This window comes from Phaenicophaeus curvirostris, chromosome 33 (genome assembly GCF_032191515.1).
Source record: "Phaenicophaeus curvirostris isolate KB17595 chromosome 33, BPBGC_Pcur_1.0, whole genome shotgun sequence".
Taxonomy (NCBI): domain Eukaryota; kingdom Metazoa; phylum Chordata; class Aves; order Cuculiformes; family Cuculidae; genus Phaenicophaeus; species Phaenicophaeus curvirostris.
Genome location: NC_091424.1, coordinates 945658 through 963993, shown reverse-complemented (window position 1 = coordinate 963993; position 18336 = coordinate 945658). Strand labels below are relative to the sequence as shown.

Sequence of the window (18336 nt, the reverse complement as noted above, 5' to 3'; positions counted from 1 at the left end):
CGCTACAAAGAGCCAGGTCTGTCCTGGAGCAGCTCCTCTGCAAAGCCCAGCAGGGCTGAGGGCACTGCTTGCAGGCAGGGAGGGGAAAGGAGGGAAAAGAGAGAGGGGAAAGGCAGGGTGGGGTGGGAGGATGCTGAGAGCTCCCTGATGGAGGAACCCTCACAGCTCTTCTCAAGGTGAGTCTCTGGCTGTAGAACAAATGCAGGAGCCGTTCCTGGAGGGATCTCCTGAAGGGAGCACATCCCACAACTCATGGTATTTGTAAATATAAATATCTCACTTTCTTTAGAGTAGAGGAGGACAACGTGAGGGACTCCGCACTGAACAGTCAGAAAGACAGAACACAGGAGTTGCCTTCTGCTGATGGCTGTGGAGGTATAAAGGTGGATCGGCACCACTGAGTTCCTCAGGGCTGTCCTTCCAAACAGGGTCCCTGTGTCCCAGTGTGCTGGGACAGAGATTCTGCACCTTCCAGGGTCAGCACTCAGCCTGCCAGGGCAGTTGATCCTGGTGAGGTGGGAAGAAACTGTCAGTGGAAGGAGAAACTCACAGCAAGGCAGAATCATTCTGCTTCAAAGAGCTCTGGGTCACTCCTAGAATATTTCCAAATGGATGTCTCAAGGAGAAGGTCAAGGCAAGGATTGCTATAAAGGTAAGGATCTCCCCTGTGACTGTGCTTTCTGTTTCCTTTTCCAGGGGAGTAAGGGGGGTGAGAGAAAAGCAGAAGTATAAATTGAGCACTCCGTGTTTAATCGGTGCCTGAGATTCCTGGACTGCAGCTCTGAGTGAACTTTAGGTCAGTCAAGACCATAGTAAAATGCCTTCAGTAACTTCTCTGCCTATGGACAGCACCAGCCTCACCTCTGCTGGACCCATCAGGTTGTTCAGCCCTTTTCCACCTGCAAACAGGAACCCGCGCCCAGGCAGTGACCTGTAAACAGGCAGGTTTGTGTAAGGGAGTGCAAAGCCTCTGCCCTCAGGGCTCTGGGCTCCAAGGCTGAGCCCCCTCCTCCTCAGCCACAGCTCCAGTTTCCTCTCCAGAGCCCAGGGACTGAGGGTAACTACCCAGCAAGGTTGGTGTCTGAGAGGGGATGAGCACAGCTGGGGAAGGGGAGCATTGTCTGTGTGCCTGGCTGCCTCTGCCCTGGCCTCCCACAGCCAGACCCTCACTCTCTTTGTCCCTGTTTATCCCCTGGTCTCTGTTCTTGCCGTTGTTCTCTGGTTCTTGTTGTTGTTCTCTGGTTCTTGCTGCCAGGCTCTCTGGGGATGGGAGTTTCAGCTGCAGAGTCACCCTCTGAACCGGTTGCTCTCTTCCTGCAGTTGTGTCCGTGGGAACCTGTGTCCCAGCTTTTTTTTGTCCCAGCTGTGAGACACTGGGCAATGTAGTCAGTGGGTCTGGGGAAGGAGCTGAATGTCCCTTCAACAAATGGCATGATGAGGACGTTTGGCTGTCCTTGAGTTGTCCTTCTGAGCTGTGAACTTCCCTCCCGGATGCAAAGCTATTTTATCACATCTTTGTGCTACGTGAAGGCCCCTTGAGATGAGCAGAGATGCAACGAGCGAGAAAATGCTGTTTTGTTTCTGAAATGAGCCGTATGTGTTCTGGGCTGAAAGTGGGGGCTGAGACTTTAGGAAAGGGTGAGATATTAGGTGGTGTGAGGTGGATCCCTCTGCAGGGCTAACTCCTCGCAGCTAGCTGGCTGAGGATCTGGTCCTCTGGCACATTCAGCCAGCACCAACAAGGGTTCTTTCAGCACAGAGCTGAAAGAAGGGCAGAGAGAAACTGAAAAGCAGTGGCAAGGGTAAAGTGTGAGAAATGGCTTTGATTTTACTCAAAGAACTCCCCCCTAACTTATTACTGTAATTTTCTTTTTGTTCAGTGCTTCACATCCAGAGGCAGCAGATGTCCAATAGCAGCTCCATCACCCAGTTCCTCCTCCTGGCATTTGCAGACACATGGGAGCTGCAGCTCTTGCACTTCTGGCTCTTCCTGGGCCTCTACCTGGCTTCCCTCTTGGGCAACGGCCTCATCATCATCACGATCGTCTGTGACCACCACCTCCACACCCCCACGTATTTCTTCCTCCTCAGCCTGTCTCTTCTTGACCTGGGCTCCATCTCAACCACTGTCCCTAAATCCATGGCCAATTCCTTCTGGGACACCAGGGCCATCTCCTACGTGGGATGTGTTGCCCAGGTCTTCTTTGTGTTGTTCTTGTTTGGTGCTGAGTATTCTCTTCTGACTGTCATGTCCTACGACTGCTACGTTGCCATCTGCAAACCCCTGCACTACGGGACCCTCCTGGGCACCAGAGCTTGTGTCCACATGGCAGCAGCTGCCTGGGGCGCTGGGTTTCTCAATGCTCTGCTGAACACGGCCAATACATTTTCCCTGCCCCTCTGCCAGGGCAATGCTGTGGAACAGTTCTTCTGTGAAATCCCCCAGGTCATCAAGCTCTCCTGCTCACACTCCTACCTCAGGGAAGCTGGACTTCTTATGGTCAGTGTCTTAGTAGCATTGGGCTGTTTTGTTTTCATTGTGGTGTCTTATGTGCAGATCTTCAGGGCTGTGCTGAGGATCCCCTCGGAGCAGGGACAGCACAAAGCCTTCTCCACGTGCCTCCCTCACCTGGCTGTGGTCTCCCTGTTTGTCAGCACTGGAGCATTTGCCTACCTGAAACATCCTGCCATCTCCTCTCCATCCCTGGACCTGCTGGTGTCAGTTCTATACTCCGTGGTGACTCCAGCACTGAACCCCCTCATCTACAGTTTGAGGAACCAGCAGCTCAAGGATGCAGTTTGGAAACTGATAACTGGATGGTTCTCTGAAGCAATGAACTGCTCATCTCCTTCTGAATAGCAGTTATCATGCAACTCATGTCAGGCCCACGCTGGCTTCTCTATTTGTTTTTGGTGTTGCTGTTTTTAATTGGGATAATGTTTTTCTCCTGTTTTTAACTCATTCTCTTCTTGTCTTTTCTTACTGATGCGCTGTGCTTTCTGTGTGTAAACAAAATAAAGTGATTTTCAATGACTTTTTTCTCCTGATAACTTTCCTCCAAGGCCTTTTTGGCGCTGTGGGGAGAGTTCCTGTGGGCATGGGTGGAGGGGCCAAGAGTCCCAGCACAGCGGCACTGCCAGGCACCAGCACTTCATCTCCCAGGGCTGTTCTTTCTCTATATCCACGCTCTCCTCCTCACCCCTTGCCCTGCTGTAAGGCCTGAGGGCTCTGAGCTTAGTCCCAGCCGTGCTGCGTGGCAGTGCTGTGTCCACAGGCAGGGACAGGCAGTGCACACTTTTGGGACACAGCTGAGTCCACAACAGCCTTTCCATAGACCGAAGGGAATCTCCTCAGGGCAGTGAGGAGCTGAGGTCATGAACCTCATCTGGTTCACCGTGTCTTGAGCAGGAGAGTATGGTGATGTCCATGTGTAGTAAAAGAAGCCTCCTTTCATCTGGCCAAGTGCTGGGAGGGTAATGGATGTGCCTGGTGTTATGAGATCTATTGTATCTCAGAAATTCATAATCCATTGAGGCACATATAGATCCCAAGGGGACCGTGTGGCCAGTTCTGTCTCTGGAAGTGTCAGACGAGAAGCAAGAACGTGGCTGGGAAGATCTTCTGCCAAAGTACCCATAGATTTGATTAGAAAGGAAAAGTTCTTTATGATGATCAAGTCCAATTATAAACCTAACAGAGCTAAGTTGTTCCCCTCCAACCATGTCCCATAGGAATAACCTGCGTGTTTCTAAATACCTCCAGGCAAGGTGATTCTGCCACTTCCCAGCCACTTCCAATTCTTGACAACATGGCTGGTGAAGAAATTTTTCCTAACATCCAGACTAAACCTCCCCTGGTGCAACATGTGGCCATTTCCTCTTGTTACTTGGAAGAAGGGACCAGCAGCCACTTCTCCAAAACCTCTTTTTCCGTTAATTGTAGAGAGTAATTACATCCCCCCTCAGCCTCATCTCCAGACTTCAGCTTCTCCTTCCCCAGCTCTGTTCCCCTTCTCTGCATGTGCTCCACCCAGTGGTTGTCTGACTTGTACTGAGGGACCCAAAGCTGAACCCAGGATTGAAGGTTTGGCCTCACCAGTGCCAAGTGCAGGGGGTCGATCTCCTCCCTGCTCCTTCTGGCCACATCATTGCTGATACAAGGCAAGACCCAAAACTTAGTTGTGTTGAATCTCATACAATTGGCCTCCACCCATGGATCTAGACTGTCCAAGTCCCTCTGCAGAGCCTTCCTGTGATCAAACAGATCAACCCTCTCACCCAATTTGGTGTCACCTGCAAACCGACTGAAAGACACCTTGATCCCCTCATACAGATCATCAATAAAGATATTCAACCAGACTGGCCCAAACACAGAGCCCTGGGGATGCCGCTTGTGACTGGCCACCAAATGGGTCTGTTCACCACAACTCTCTGGGCACAGCCATCCAGCTGATTTTTACCCGGCAAAGAGAACACCCCTCCAAGACATGAGCCCTCAGCTTCTCTAGCAGAATGTTGTCAGAGACAATGTCAAAGGTTTTACTGAAAGCCAGGTAGACAATATCCACAGTCTTTCCCTCATCCACTAGGTGAGTCCCCTGGTCATGGAAGAAGATCAGGTTGGCCAAGAAGGACCTGCCTATCATGAACCTTTGCTGGCTGGGCCTGATCCTCTGGTTGACCTGCACTTGCCTGGAGAGTGCACTCAGGATCATCCCCTCAATAATGTTCCCCAGGACTGACATGAGGCTGACAGGCTTGTAGTTCCCTAGATCCTCCTTCTGACCTTTCTTTTAGTTGGGTGTCACACTGGCAATCCTCCACTGATAGATGAAGGAGAGTGGCTTGGCAAGTTCCTCTGCCAACTCCATCTGTACTCTCAAGAGAATCCCACCCAGCCCACAGACCTGTAAGTGTCCAGGTGTCGTAGCAGGTCGTTGACTGCATCCTCCTGCTCTCCATCCCTGTCTGCCAGCTCAGGGATGCCTCCTGGCATTCACAGACACCCAAGAGATGCATCTCTAGCACTTCTGCAAAGGGATCTGAACAGGCTGGACCGCTGGGCTGAGTCCAATGGCATGAGGTTTAACAAGGCCAAATGCTGGGTCCTGCACTGGGGGCACAACAACCCTATGCAGTGCTACAGACTAGGAGAAGTCTCTCTAGAAAGCTGCCTGGAGGAGAGGGACCTGGGGGTGTTGGTTGACAGCCGACTGAACATGAGCCAGCAGTGGCCCAGGTGGCCAAGAAGGCCAGTGGCATCTTGGCTTGTATCAGAAATGGTGTGACCAGCGGGTCCAGGGAGGTGGACTATGCAGCTTTCCATCCATGCCTTGATCTGAGGTGGGACCTTTAGAGCAGATTCTGGCCATGCAGAGGCCGTGCCTGGTGGCACAGGGCGAGAACCTACAGGGTGTGAGCTCTGCCCTGGCTCAGCTCTGGGTTTGGTGTGGGGAACAAAAAGACAGGAAAGATGAGCTTGGTTTCTGCTTTGGTGTGCAAAGTCTTCCTCTGGCCAGTGCTGCTCCTGTGCTGCGTGCTGGCATTCCCCTCCTGGAAAAGCAGACTTCTGCTTGGACTTCTGCCACTGTCCCTGTGCACGGAGGCTACAGGGGGAGCTTAGACAATATTTGTCTTTGTCTGGTGAGAGCAAAGCTACGGGAGCCTTCTTCTTTCTGTGCCTGATTTCTTTGTGCAGCAGAGATGGCTTCTCCCTCTGCTTTTCCTCAATGGGGACCACTCTTGGGCCAGAGAGTGGGCTGGATGTTCACCAGAAGAACCTCTGTCTCTGAGCAGCCTGGGACACCTGCCTTACCCGGGGTCTCTGCTGGCCTCTCCCATGTCCTGAGGAAACAGCTTTGCTTTTCCTTTACAGACTTTCTATCCACAGAAGAAACTCACCAGAGTCCCCTCCCAGTCTGGGCTCACCGAGTCCTCCATGGAGAAGAGCCCTGCCCATCCTCCACGAGGGCCACCTGCATTCAGAAATACCCCTCTCCCCAGAAAGGAACAGTCTGCTGGGGACCCTCAAAGAGAAAAGCCCTTTCTCTTCCCCTGGCACAACCAGTATCCCAAGACTTAACCAGACTTAACCAAATTAAATGAATTAACAAGTCTTAACCAGACTTTACCAACTTAATAAGACTTATCCAGACAAAACTGACTTCAAAATTCTAAACCAGTCTAAACAAGTCTAAACAGACTTCTAAATGATATAGCTGCCCTACAGCAGACTTAAGCAGTCTAAGCCAGACTTAACCAACTTATACCAGACTTAACCAGTCTAAACTGCCTTATACCAGACTTAACCAGTCTAATCCATTCTAAACTAACTCATACCAGACTTATCTGCCTTATAGAAGACTTAACCACTTTAAACCAGTCTAAACCAGTCTAAAACAACTTATACCAGACTTAACCAGTCTAAATAGCCTTATATCTGACTTAACTGCCTTATACCAGACTTAAACAGCTTATACCAGACTTAACCAGTCTTACGGTTGGACTCGATGATCCGGTGGGTCTCTTCCAACCGGGTTATTCTGTGATTCTGTGATTTTGTAATCACTCTAAACCACCTTATGCCAGACTTAACCATTCTAAACAAGTCTAAACCACCTTATACCCAACTTAACCACCTTATACCAGACTTAACCAGACCTAATCAGTCTAAACCTCATTATACCAGACTTAACCGCGTTATACCAGATTTAACCAGACCAAACCGACTAAACCGACTTTACCAAATTAACTGACTAACCAGACATAACTGACTTAACCTGTTAAGTCTGTTTAAGACTGGTTAAGGCTTGTTAATCTGGTTAAGTCTGCTTAGGTCAGTTAAGTCAGTGAAGTCTGGTTAAGACTTCTATGAGGTGAATATATCTTGTATAAGGTGGTTTAGACTTATTTACACTTGTTTAGACTGGTTATGTCTGGTATAAGGTGGTAAAGTCTGTTATAAGGTGGTTAAGTCTGGTTTAGACTGGTTAAGTCCTGTACAAATCTGTTAAGTCTGGTATAAGGCGATTTAGTCTGGTTTTGACTGATTAAGTCTGGTATAAGGCAGGTTAGACTGGTTTAGACTGGTTAACTCTGGTATAAGGAGGTTAAGTCGGGTATAAGGCGGTTAATTCTGCTAAAATGCAGTTAAGCCTGGTTTAGACGAGTTAAGTCTGGTATAAGGCAGTTTATTTTAGTATAAGGCAGTTAAGTGTAGTATAAGGTGGTGTAGACTTGTTTAGAGTGGTTGAGAGTGGTTTAGACTGGTTATGTTGGTTTAGTCTTGTTAAGACTTATTAAGTCGGTTAAGTTGGTTAAGTCAGTTAAGTCAAAAAAGTCTGGTTAACTTGATCAAGTCAGTCAAGTTAGTTAAGTCTGGTTAGGTTTGTTAAGTTGGTGAAGTCGGTAAAGTTTGTTAAGACCTTTTATTCGGTAAAGTCTGGTTAAGTCTGGTTAATTCTCTCCCCCCTCTCCCCTCTCTTCCCCTCCCTACTCTCCCCCCCTCCCTTCCCCTTTCCCCTCTCCCCCTCTCCCCCTCTCCCCCATCCCCGCCTCCACCCTCTCCGCCCTCTCTCCCCTCTCCCCCCTTTCTCCCTTCCCTTCCCTCCCCTCTCCCTTCTCTCTCCTGTCTCCCCTCTCTTCCTCTCCCCCTTCCCCTCTCTCCCTCTCCCCCCTCCCCCTCTCTCCCCTCTCCCCACTCTCCCTTGTCCCTGCTCTCCCCTCTCTCACCTCTCCACCTCTACTCCCTCTCCTCCTCTCTCCCCCTCTCTCCCCCTCTCTCCCTTCCCCCTCTCCTCTCCTCGTCTCCCCCTCCTCCCCTCTCTGCTGTCTCCCCCTTCCCCCTCTCCTATCCCCCTCCCTCTCTCCCCCTTTATCCCCCTTCCCTCTCTCTCCTCTCCCCCATCTCCCCCCCTCGCCCCCTCCCCCATTCACCTCTCTCCTTTCTCCCCCAGTCCCCCTCCCCATCCCCTCTCCCCCTTCTGCCTACCCTCTGTCCCCTCTCCCCCCTCCCCCCTCTCCTCCTCCCCTCCCCTCTCTCCCCTCTCCCCCTCTCTTCCCTCTCTCCCCTCCCCCTCTCTTCCCTCTCTCCCCTCTCTCCCGTCTCCTCCCTCCCCCTCTCCCCCCTCTCCCCCCTCTCCACCCACTCTTCACTCTCTCCCCTCTCCCCCCTCTCCCGCCTCTCCCCTCTCTCCCATCTCCCCTCTCCCTCTCTCTCCCTTCCCCTCTCTCCCTTCCCCCTCTTCCCCCTCCCCCACTCCCCCGTCTCCCCACTCTCCCTTCTCTCCCATCTCCCCACTCTCCCTTGTCCCCCCTCCCCTCTCTCCCATCTCCACCTCTGCCCCTCTCCCCCCTCTCCCCTTCCCCTCTCTACACTGCCCCTCTCTCCTCTCCTCCTCTCCCCCTTTCCCCACTCCCCCTCTCCCCCTCTTCTCCCTCTCCTGTCCCCCCTCCCTCTTTCCCCCTCTATCCCCCTTCACTCTCTCCCCTTTCTCCTATCTCCTCCCTCGCCCCCTCCCCCTTTCCCCTCTCTCCTTTCTCCCCCCTTTCCCCTCCCCCTCTCTCCTCTCCCCTCTTTCCCCTCTTCCCCCTGCCCCGTCCCCCCTTTCCCCTCCCTCCCCTCACCTCCTCTCTCCCCTCTCCCCTCTCCCCCCTCCCCTGTCCCTCCTCCCCTCTCCCTCTCCCCTCTCCCCCTCCCTCCTCCCCTCTCTCCCTTCTCCCTCTTTTCTCCCCTCTCCCCCACTCTCCCCTCTCCCCCTCCCCCTCCCCCTCCCCCTCCCCCTCCCCCTCCCCCTCCCCCTCCCCTCTCCCCCACCTCTCTCCCCCTCTCCCTTCTCTCTCCTCTCCCCCTCTCTCTCCTTCCCCCTTCCCCTCTCCCCTGTCCCCCTCTCCCCTCTCCCCCCTTCCCCTCTCCCCATTATCTCCCCTCTCCCCCCTTTCCCCTCCTCCTCTCCCTCCCTTTCCCCTCTCCCCCTCTCTCCCTTCTCCACTCTCTCCACTCTCTCCCCTCTCCCCCCCTCCCCCTCTCTCCTCTCCCCACTCTCCCTCTCTCCCCAATCTCCCCCCTCCCCCCTCCCCTGTCTCCTCTCTCCTCCCCCTCCTCCCCCCTTACCCCCCCTCCCCTCTCTCCTATCTCTCCCCTCTCCCCTCAACCCAACTCCACCCAACCTAATCTAACCCACAATTCTGATTCCATTAAGGGGTAGACCTTGCAGCCAGTGTATGGTAGACCTTCCAGCCGGTCGTAGGTAAACCTGGTGGTCGGTGAGGTGTAAACCTGGCGGCCAGTGCATGGTAGATTTGTCATCTGTCACTGGAGCCAAGGAAATCTGATGGTCATCACTGTCTGCCCCGGAGCACTGGGAGGCACTGGGAGGCACTGGGCATCCCTTGGAGTCACTGGGAGGGACTGGGATACACTTGGAGTGACTGGGAGGGTTTGGGAGTCACTGAGAAGCACTGGGAGGGACTGGGAGGCACTGGGAGTCACTGGGAGTCACTGGAAGGGACAGAGGAGGAAGTCTGATATCTCTTGAAACACCCTCCTGGGTGTTGGTCAGGGTCTACTTTGTGGCTCTGCTTTTGCTCTTGAGATGCTCCTCAAATCTCAGCCCACTCAATTGATCTGACTGAACCAGAAAGGTTTCTCTGCCTTCTGCTGTGAACAAATGCCCTTGTCACATTTGCAGGGATTCGCTTACTTCCCTGAACTCCCTTGTGATGGCCCTAAAGTGTTTTCAGAACATACCCTTCAGGGCACCGGAGCTCAGAACACCCTTCCTGAGAAGCACTTGCTTGATTATTGGGTTGGGTTTTTTGCTCCGTTTCTTTCCTGAATGGTGACTGGACAGTGTGCAGTTTGTCTTTGCAGCCCCAGTGACTGTCATGGTAAAGAGGATCCTTCTGTATAACAGTGTCCTTCCCTGCCCTTGGGACTTCCTTGTCCCACCAAAGCTGAAAAGGACTGGGTCCCATCCCTCCACTCTGGGTATCTACGTTTGCACTGGTGTTGCCTCAGTGCCTAAAACATTGGATTCTGATCAAAGAAGCCTTCAGCACTTGAGCCACTAACACAAACAACCCTTCCTGTCCTTTAGTGAGGGTTCATGCAGTCCTTGATTTCCTGCTCTGAAACCACTCAGCCAACAGGAGATCTTCTTAGGGTGTCCAACACAGCCAGGATCAGGACAATAAAGCCTTTTCCCACCAGGATCCCCAGATAAGAACGGCTATGATGAGGCAATAGTATGGGTTGGAGCAGCCATGGGGAGGTCGAGGAATTGTGGGGTGATAGATTCCTTCTGCGAGACACGTAGGACTGTCAGTGTGGGGACAAATAGGAGTCAGAGGAACTAATGAGTGAGGAACTGCCCACCCACAGCCTGGGTATCTCAGTCACAATAAAATAAGTAAATAAGAACTGAAAAGTGGTTCATTTGACCCAAAGGTCTGACTTGGGTGGCACACAGAGGTGTCTGTAGAGCATGAGGAAGCCGTGGGCAGTTCCTTACGCTCCCAAGTCTGGAACTGGTATTACAAGGTGATACAAGATGCTCATCAGTCCCAGTTGTGCTGCCCCTATAACCACACCTGGATTTTTGGTTTTTGTTTGTTTTTTCTTTCTGATGCCATTTCCATGGTAACAATGGAATGCTGTGAAATTACTTGTGTGCTTTGGGTTCAAGTGAGGGTTCCAGAGAGGTTTTAACTTTGGGTTTGAGTTTCTGAGAACATCTTCACCATCTCCCTCATCTTGCTAACAGCACATTGGTTTTGTCAATAGTTAATTCCTCGACCATCAAGAATCCACTCAGCAGCATTCCTTTCCTTCCAAAAATGCACCTGTTCTTCTGCCCAAATCAGCACCAGCAAATCTCTCCAATGTAAGCTCTTTATCAGACTTTTGTCTCCACAAATTCAACTCCTTTTGATATGAAACTGAAGAGCTTTGTACTCCAAGCACAAGTTTTCATCATTTCAATTTTTTAGTCATCATTTTTGGGGCTGAAAGCCCCCAGAGGAGCCAAAGCCTTCCTTTCTTGGCTATGGCTGTTGTCTCTGAGACTGATGCCAGTGAGGAAGCACCTTATCCTTACAATACCAGGGTCTCGTGGCCTCCTCATCCCCACTCAGGAGCCTGGGAGGTGTTTTTCTACAGTCCAGCCCTTGGCATTGTTCATCCTCACATCCCACTGCCCAGGAAGAGCCCTGAAGAATGAGTGAGGGACAGGAATTCCCTTCCCAGGGTCCCAGGGACAGGGCTTGGCCATTTGTTTATAGGGTTGTTACCTGGCCCTTTGGATTGATGAAACACATCCAGGTTTACTCAGCATCGGAGCCACTTTTACCTTGCTTTTCCCAACCTTTCAGCACTGCCTTCAATTGTCTCCTCTAACTGGGTCCTGGAGATGCTTTCTCAGCAGTGCCCTCAGTGGGACCCATTAACACTACAAGAAACTTTGGAGCTCGAGCTTCAACTTCTGCTGAGGGTGTGAGATTCATGGACTCAACATCCAGCCCTCCAGAGGGGTCATTAAAATGCCCTGGGCTGCTCCTCTGCTGCTGAGCTGGGCTGGGCTCTTGGGAGTGAGGGAGCTCATGGCAAGTGGGCAGCACTACAAAGAGCCAGGTCTGGCCAGGAGCAGCTCCTCGGCAAAGCCCAGCAGGGAGAAGGGAACTCCAATACTTTCTGAGAGAGATGATCAAGGCAGACAGAGCTTAAAGGTGATCAGGACAATGACTGAGGGCTTACTGGAGGAGAAATCTTCACAGTCCTGGACACAGTGAGTCTGGGTGCAGGGCAAAGCAGGTGTAGTTCCTTGTGGCATCTCCTAAACCTTGCCCAGCCCCAGCTCCTGAGATCTGTGAGGAGGGGGCTCTTGTGAGGCAGTTTGGAAGGGCTGTGAAACCAGGGGTTGCAGCCAGGGCTGCTCCGGGCTGTCCTTGTGAGCAGGGCCCCTGCACTCCAGGCTCTGGATGTGGGGAAGGGACTCTGCTGCCTGCCAGGGTCAGCGTTCAGCCTGTCTGGGGAGCTCCCCATGGCACTGTGGGGAGAAGCTGTGGGTAGAAGAAGTGACCCCCGACAGGGCAGGGCAGGATCCTTCTGCTGTCAAGAGGGTTCTCTGTGCATCAGGGCTGCTCCCAGCTCCAGGTCAGCACCAGGAAATTTCCCAAGGGACATTTTGAGGGGAAGAGAAAGAGTTTTCCTGAGTCTGTGTTTTAAATTTTCTCCTCTGAGGGCAGGGGCAGGAAGAGGGGGAGGGAAAACAAAATAGAAAAGCAGTTTTCAAGGTTGAACAAGTCCTTGAGACTCCTGAGCTATGTCTTGAGTTGTCAGTAGCTCTGCTAACAGCCTCCTAAAGTGCCTTTAGTCACTCCTCTGCCCATGCACCAGCATCACCTCTGCTGGAACCATCAGGTTGCTCTGCCTTTTGGAACGTCCAAAGAGGATCCTGCATGCAGGCAGTGCCCAGGAAGCGAGCAGGTTTGTGTAGAGGAATGCCCAGAGGATGGGATGGGGTCTGTGAGCAGGGAAAAGACAGGGGACAGGGAAACAGCTCCAAGGAGGATGTTAACAATGCACCAGGGATAGGATCAAAGATAGATTAAACCAGAGATGCTGTGCAAGGGAGATTTCAGAGTGTTCTGTGTGATCCCCTGCAATGCAGCCCCTTTCTCTGAGCAAGCCCCTTTGCCTCCTCTCCCACCCAGCAAAGCCTCTGCCCTCAGGGCTCTGGGATCCAAGGCTGAGCCCCCTCCTCTGCAGCCACAGCTCCAGTGTCCTCTCCAGAGCCCAGGGGCTGAGAGCAACTGCCCAGCAAGGTTGGTGTCTGGGAGGGGGCAAGCACAGCTGGGGAAGGGGAACGCTGTCTGCATGTCTGGTTACCTCTGCCCTGGCCTCTCACAGCCAGACCCTCACTCAGTCTCTCCCTCTTTCTCCCCTTGTCTCCATTCTTGCTGTTTTTCTCTACTGCCAGGCTCTCTGGGGATGGGAGTTGTGGAGTCAGGCACTGATCCTCTGTGGGGCTGTGGGCACTGCATTCCTGAGGAATTAACGGACTCTTCTATACTGAGATGTCATCATTAGGACACTTGGCTTTCCTTGAGGTTTCCTCCCAAGCACTGAGAAGCCCTCCAGGGTGCAAACCTGTCCTATCACATCTTTGTTTTACCTGAATGTCTGTGGAAAAATACAGAGACACCCCAGGCAAGGAAATACTCTTGGGTTTCTGAAATGAGCTATGTGTGTCCTGGGTTGAAAGATGAATTCTGAGACCTTCAGAAAGAGTTGGACACTCAGTGCTTTGCAGTGGGTTTGTCTGCCTTCAGCAGATTCTCATGGCTTTTAAGCTGAATATGAAAGAGTGATTACTCTGTCTCTGAAAGGTTTTTTGTACAGAGAAGTCTTCCATAAGTTATCACTGTCCTTTCCTTCCTGACAGTGCCCCATGCCCAGAGGAATCAGATGTCCAACAGCAGCTCCATCACCCAGTTCCTCCTCCTGGCATTCGCAGACACACGGGAGCTGCAGCTCCTGCACTTCTGGCTCTTCCTGGGCATCTACCTGGCTGCCCTCCTGGGCAATGGCCTCATCATCATCACCATCGCCTGTGACCATCACCTCCACACCCCCATGTACTTCTTCCTCCTCAACCTCTCACTCCTCGACCTGGGATCCATCTCCACCACTGTCCCCAAATCCACGGCAAATTCACTTTGGGATACCACGTCCATCTCCTACTCAGGATGTGTTGCCCAGGTCTTTATGTTTCTCTATTTCATTTCAGCAGAGTATTCTTTCCTCACCATCATGTCCTACGACCGCTACGTTGCCATCTGCAAACCCCTGCACTACGGGACCCTCCTGGGCACCAGAGCTTGTGTCCACATGGCAGCAGCTGCCTGGGGCGCTGGGTTTCTCAATGCTCTGCTGCACACAGCCAACACATTTTCCCTGCCCCTCTGCCAGGGCAATGCTGTGGAACAGTTCTTCTGTGAAATCCCTCACATCCTCAAGCTCTCCTGTTCACACTCCCACGTCGGGGAATCTGGGTATCTTGGCGTTAGTGCTGCTTTAGCTTTTGGCAGTTTTGTTTTCATTGTGGTGTCTTATGTGCAGATCTTCAGGGCTGTGCTGAGGATCCCCTCGGAGCAGGGACGGCACAAAGCCTTCTCCACGTGCCTCCCTCACCTGGCCGTGGTCTCCCTGTTTGTCAGCACTGCCATGTTTGCTAACCTGAAATCTCCCTCCATCTCCTTCCCAATCCTGGATCTGGTGGTATCGCTTTTGTACTCAGTGGTACCTCCAACATTGAACCCCCTCATCTACAGCTTGAGGAACCAGCAGCTCAAGGATGCAGCATCTAAGCTCATGGCTGGATTTTTTAAGCATCACTGATCTTCCCATCTTCTTCTGACCATCACTCACAGTGACAAGCACTGCAGAAACAGCCCTTGGTTGCAGTTGTGCTTTGCTTTTTAGGTTTTCTTCACTATGATAATGTTGTCTGAATAGAAATATCATTATTCTGGTCACTCCTGTGTCAGTATCTCTCTGTCTCGTGTGACCCCGCGACTCTGTAAACAAGGAGCCATGCTCTCTGTGTGCTTAAAGAAAATAAAGTGCCCTGCAGCTACTTGTTTGTCCATGATCCTTCCTCCAAGGATTTGGAGCCCCAGGGATACCTTCACAAGTATAGGAGAAAAGAGTTTCAGCTCAGCAGCACTAACAGGCAGCACCAGCGCTTGGTCTTGCTAAAGCTGCTCTCTTGGCACCTCCATGATCCCCTTCCCAGCCCCTGTGCTAGTGGAAGGTGTGAGTGCTCTGAGCTTGGCCACTCTTCAGCCGTGTGGCTGTTCTGTGATCACAGGCAGGGACAGGAAATGGACACCTCTGTGACAGGGATGATGTCTGTGGGGTTTCTGTGGAGGCCTCTGGGACAGAGAGATCCTCAGGGTCACCTCACCTTGAGAACAACTTCCCCCGGAAACTGCCTGGGTGCAGCACTGGGATGTGCTTCCTTGGACCAAGGCCTCCGTGTCCATTCCTCATGGTGTGGAGCACCTCAGATGCGTGCAGAGCAGGGTGACCAACCCCAGTTCTGGGAGTGACAGCAGTAGAACAGAGACTCTGTGACTGCTGCTGTGCAGCCGCTGTGTGAGCACAGAGAGTCTCTGAGCCCCCTGGGTGTGAGATGGGGGCACAAGGTGTCCCAGTTCAGCCTCTGTGATCTGGCAGCAATCAATGGGAAGGAGTTCCTTCCCCACCTTAATAGGGAACAGGAATCTAGAAAGGAAAGGGTGTCCTGAAGGTTGAAATAAAAAGATGGATTAAATAGAAACAATAAAACTTCACAGTACTCCTAACAGTAACACTTACACTAACTCTCATGCTGGTGCCAGGGCTAGTTTTAGTACCACTGGTAGTGGCAGAATCATAGAATCACAACACAGAAGCATGGAATGGTTTGGATTGTAAGGGATCTTAGAGATCATCCAGTTCCAACCCCGTCTGCCTGCGCAAGGACACCTCCCACTGGATCAGGGTGCTTACAGCCTCATCCAAACTGGCCTTGAACTTCTCAGTACTAAAACTAAAATTAATACTAATTTAAATATACTGATATCAAGTCATTTGGCCCAATTATAGATCGTGCACTACCAGCAATTGTCCCCTGGACACCCTGGGGAAGCTGAGCCGGGTACATCATCCCAGATCAGTCCCACAAACCGACCATTTCCATGTCTGGCTGCACCTCCCAACTCTGATGAGGGACTTTTATTTCATGGACACCTCTGTCATCCTTCTTTGCTCAGTGACAAAATTTTTAAGCCTATTACCCTCACACTTTGTCCCAGACTCAGATGACTTCATTACTCCCAATTCTTCTGCCCATCCCAACCCCAGGAGGAGCACCGAGGATGGAGAAGAACGAGTTAACAGTCAGTGAAGGACATCTCTACTGCTCCTTCCTCCTCACACTTCTCCCTGCTCCAGCCTGGTTCCTCTCCATGGGATCCCACCATATTAGCACTTAAGCATCTGTGTGGTTCATTCCTTTCTCTCTACCCACGGGGCAGTGTCACGGCTCAGAGAGCATCCATGGGCCTTCATGACCCTGACCAGCATCTCCTGGGGCCTCCACCCACCCCTCTGTCCATGGGCAGGGATACGCTGAAGCCAGGACTGAGTTACAGCTCCAGTTTGATCTGAGCTGTGGGTTTGCGGGTCTCCAGACACAGACACAGCCTGGCCTGCCCATGGGCCTTGTTGAGTCAGACTTGCAGAGTCACTTTCCAGTTTGGTTCTTTCTGGGCTGTGCAATGGCATCAAACCATGGGTCTCCAAGTTCCAGACCCCAGTGGATTCACACAGGCCTTGGGCATTTCTGCTGCCATCCTTCCCATCACTTGGTCAGGTTTGGGGAAGGGAGAAAGGGAAAGCAGGTGAGGTTTAAGAGTGCCAGTGACTGAAAGGGAGTGCAGAGCCATCAAATGTGAAATGATCTAAAGGCAAGGCTTGTCCAGAACTGGTCTCTTTTGTTCCTTTCTTGGACAACTTAAATCTTCAAAAGGAACATGGAAGTGCTGAGATCTTTCATCTCCCCCTCTTTTAGCATTTAAGCTGAGAGCACACAAGTAATTTTGTTTGAATTCTGTTTTCAGCCTAAAGCGCCTCATGGTCTGGAGATTTGCCAGGAGACTCTCAGAAGTATCCCCCTCCTCTGGACAAGAATGTGGATGTTCCCAGGAGCCATGGCCGACAGATACCTGTGTTCATGGAGCCTGTCAAATACCGAAATCCTTTCTTTTAATCGTGGCATCGGTGCCTTCTTGATGTCTAAACTCTCTGTGCGGATGCTGACATGGACTCAGCACCTAGTCTGATGTCACAGCTGGCCCTGCTTGGAGCTGGCATTGGACTAGAGATCACCTGAGCTGTCTTATAAGATGTAGATAAGATGTATAAGATGTAGAGGCCCACTTACCAGGTTGCCCCGAGTCTCCCCAGCAGGCCAATGTGTGCCCTCACCCCTCGTGCTGGGGGCCCTAACTCCATCCTGGCAGACCTCCTCCAGATCCTCTCCAGTTTCTCCACTTTCCTTTTGAAACGTGAGACTCACTGGGTCCTGTGGCATCATCCTGGTTCATCATCAAGGCAGTGATTGTCTCCTTTGCACAGCATCAAGAGTTGCTCCCTCTGCTCCTCCCAGTGAGGGGCTATGGTGGGCAAGAACTTGTCCGGGGATCACAGCCAGGAGAGCTGACCCCAGCTGACCAGAGGGAGATCCCACAACATAGATGCTACCCTCAGTGATAAAAAGTATGCCAGGAGAAGAAAGAAGTGGAGATTTGTTTCATTCAAGGTGATGGATGGTTATAGACTGGAGGGGTGTCAGTCTGCTAGAGGGAGGTGGCAAGTGATGGTATTTGCATCGGGTTTAGGTTTGGGTTTATGTGGTTTCTTTATCTTTTTCCTTTTATCTATTAAACTATTTTTAGCTCAGCCCACAAGTCAAAAAACATTTCCATGGAGCAGCATGTGCAGAGACCTTGCCAGCTGAGGAGTGCCCTGAGGAGTTTACCTGGGCCCCAGGATGCCTGCTTGTCGTCATTCCCAAAAATCCTCCACCAATCCCATGCCTTTTCAAAAGGGATTTTCTAAAGGAACATTCATCTTCTCCTGGAACTTCCTCAGCCTGCAGGAGACAATGCTTCAGGGAGACCTGATAGCAGCCTTCCAGTACCTGAATGGAGTCACCAAGAAAGCTGAGGAGGGGCTTCTTACAACCACATGGAATGACAGGACAGTGAGAAAAGTTTTAAAGTGCTGAGGGGAGGATTTAGATTAGACATTAAGAAGACACTCTTCACAAAGAAAAGGTGGTGAGGTAGTGGCCCAGGTTGCCCAGGGAAGCTGTGGATGCCCCCTCCTCTGGAGGTGTTCAAGGCCAGCTTGGATGGGGCCTTAAGCAGCCTGATCCAGTGGGAGGTGTCCCTGCACATGGCAAGGGGGTTGAAACTGGATGGGCTTTAATGTCCCTTCCAACCCAAACCATTCTCTAATGCTGAAAAGTCTTGAAATATAATCTTTAAACCAAAACATATTTTTCTTAGGTGCATTTTAAAATCTTCCTCTTAAACCACATTGGGAATTGACTCCAAGGAGCTGTGCAAGCCTTGAAGACCTTAGGAAGGCAACAAGAAGAGAAAGAGCTCGTTAAGTCTTTCTGTAATTTAATGAGACCCAGGGTGGATTTGCTGATGTGTCCTTGAATGACCACTGCTGAGAGAAGATTGAGGAAACATCTCAAGAAGTCAAAAGCAAAGCTCAAA

At 51.6% G+C, this 18336-nt stretch overlaps 2 protein-coding genes across 2 annotated transcripts; both read left to right on the top strand.

Moving 5' to 3' along the window:
• The first annotated feature begins 1903 nt into the window (after positions 1 to 1903).
• LOC138732479 (olfactory receptor 14A16-like) lies at positions 1904 to 2860 on the top strand. Its single transcript, XM_069879089.1, has one exon. It carries the CDS (start codon positions 1904 to 1906, stop codon positions 2858 to 2860), a length of 957 nt encoding a protein of 318 aa, XP_069735190.1.
• An 8886-nt stretch (positions 2861 to 11746) lies between these two features.
• Positions 11747 to 14398, top strand: LOC138732478 (olfactory receptor 14A16-like). Its single transcript, XM_069879088.1, has 2 exons — positions 11747 to 11783; positions 13443 to 14398. Coding segments are annotated over exons 1-2 (957 nt in total). The 5' UTR covers positions 11747 to 11782.
• Positions 14399 to 18336: the final 3938 nt, after the last annotated feature.

Bases quoted from the DNA above. Each gene is read 5' to 3' on its own strand.
- LOC138732479 (XM_069879089.1), top strand. From the start codon at position 1,904: ATGTCCAATAGCAGCTCCATCACCCAGTTCCTCCTCCTGGCATTTGCA.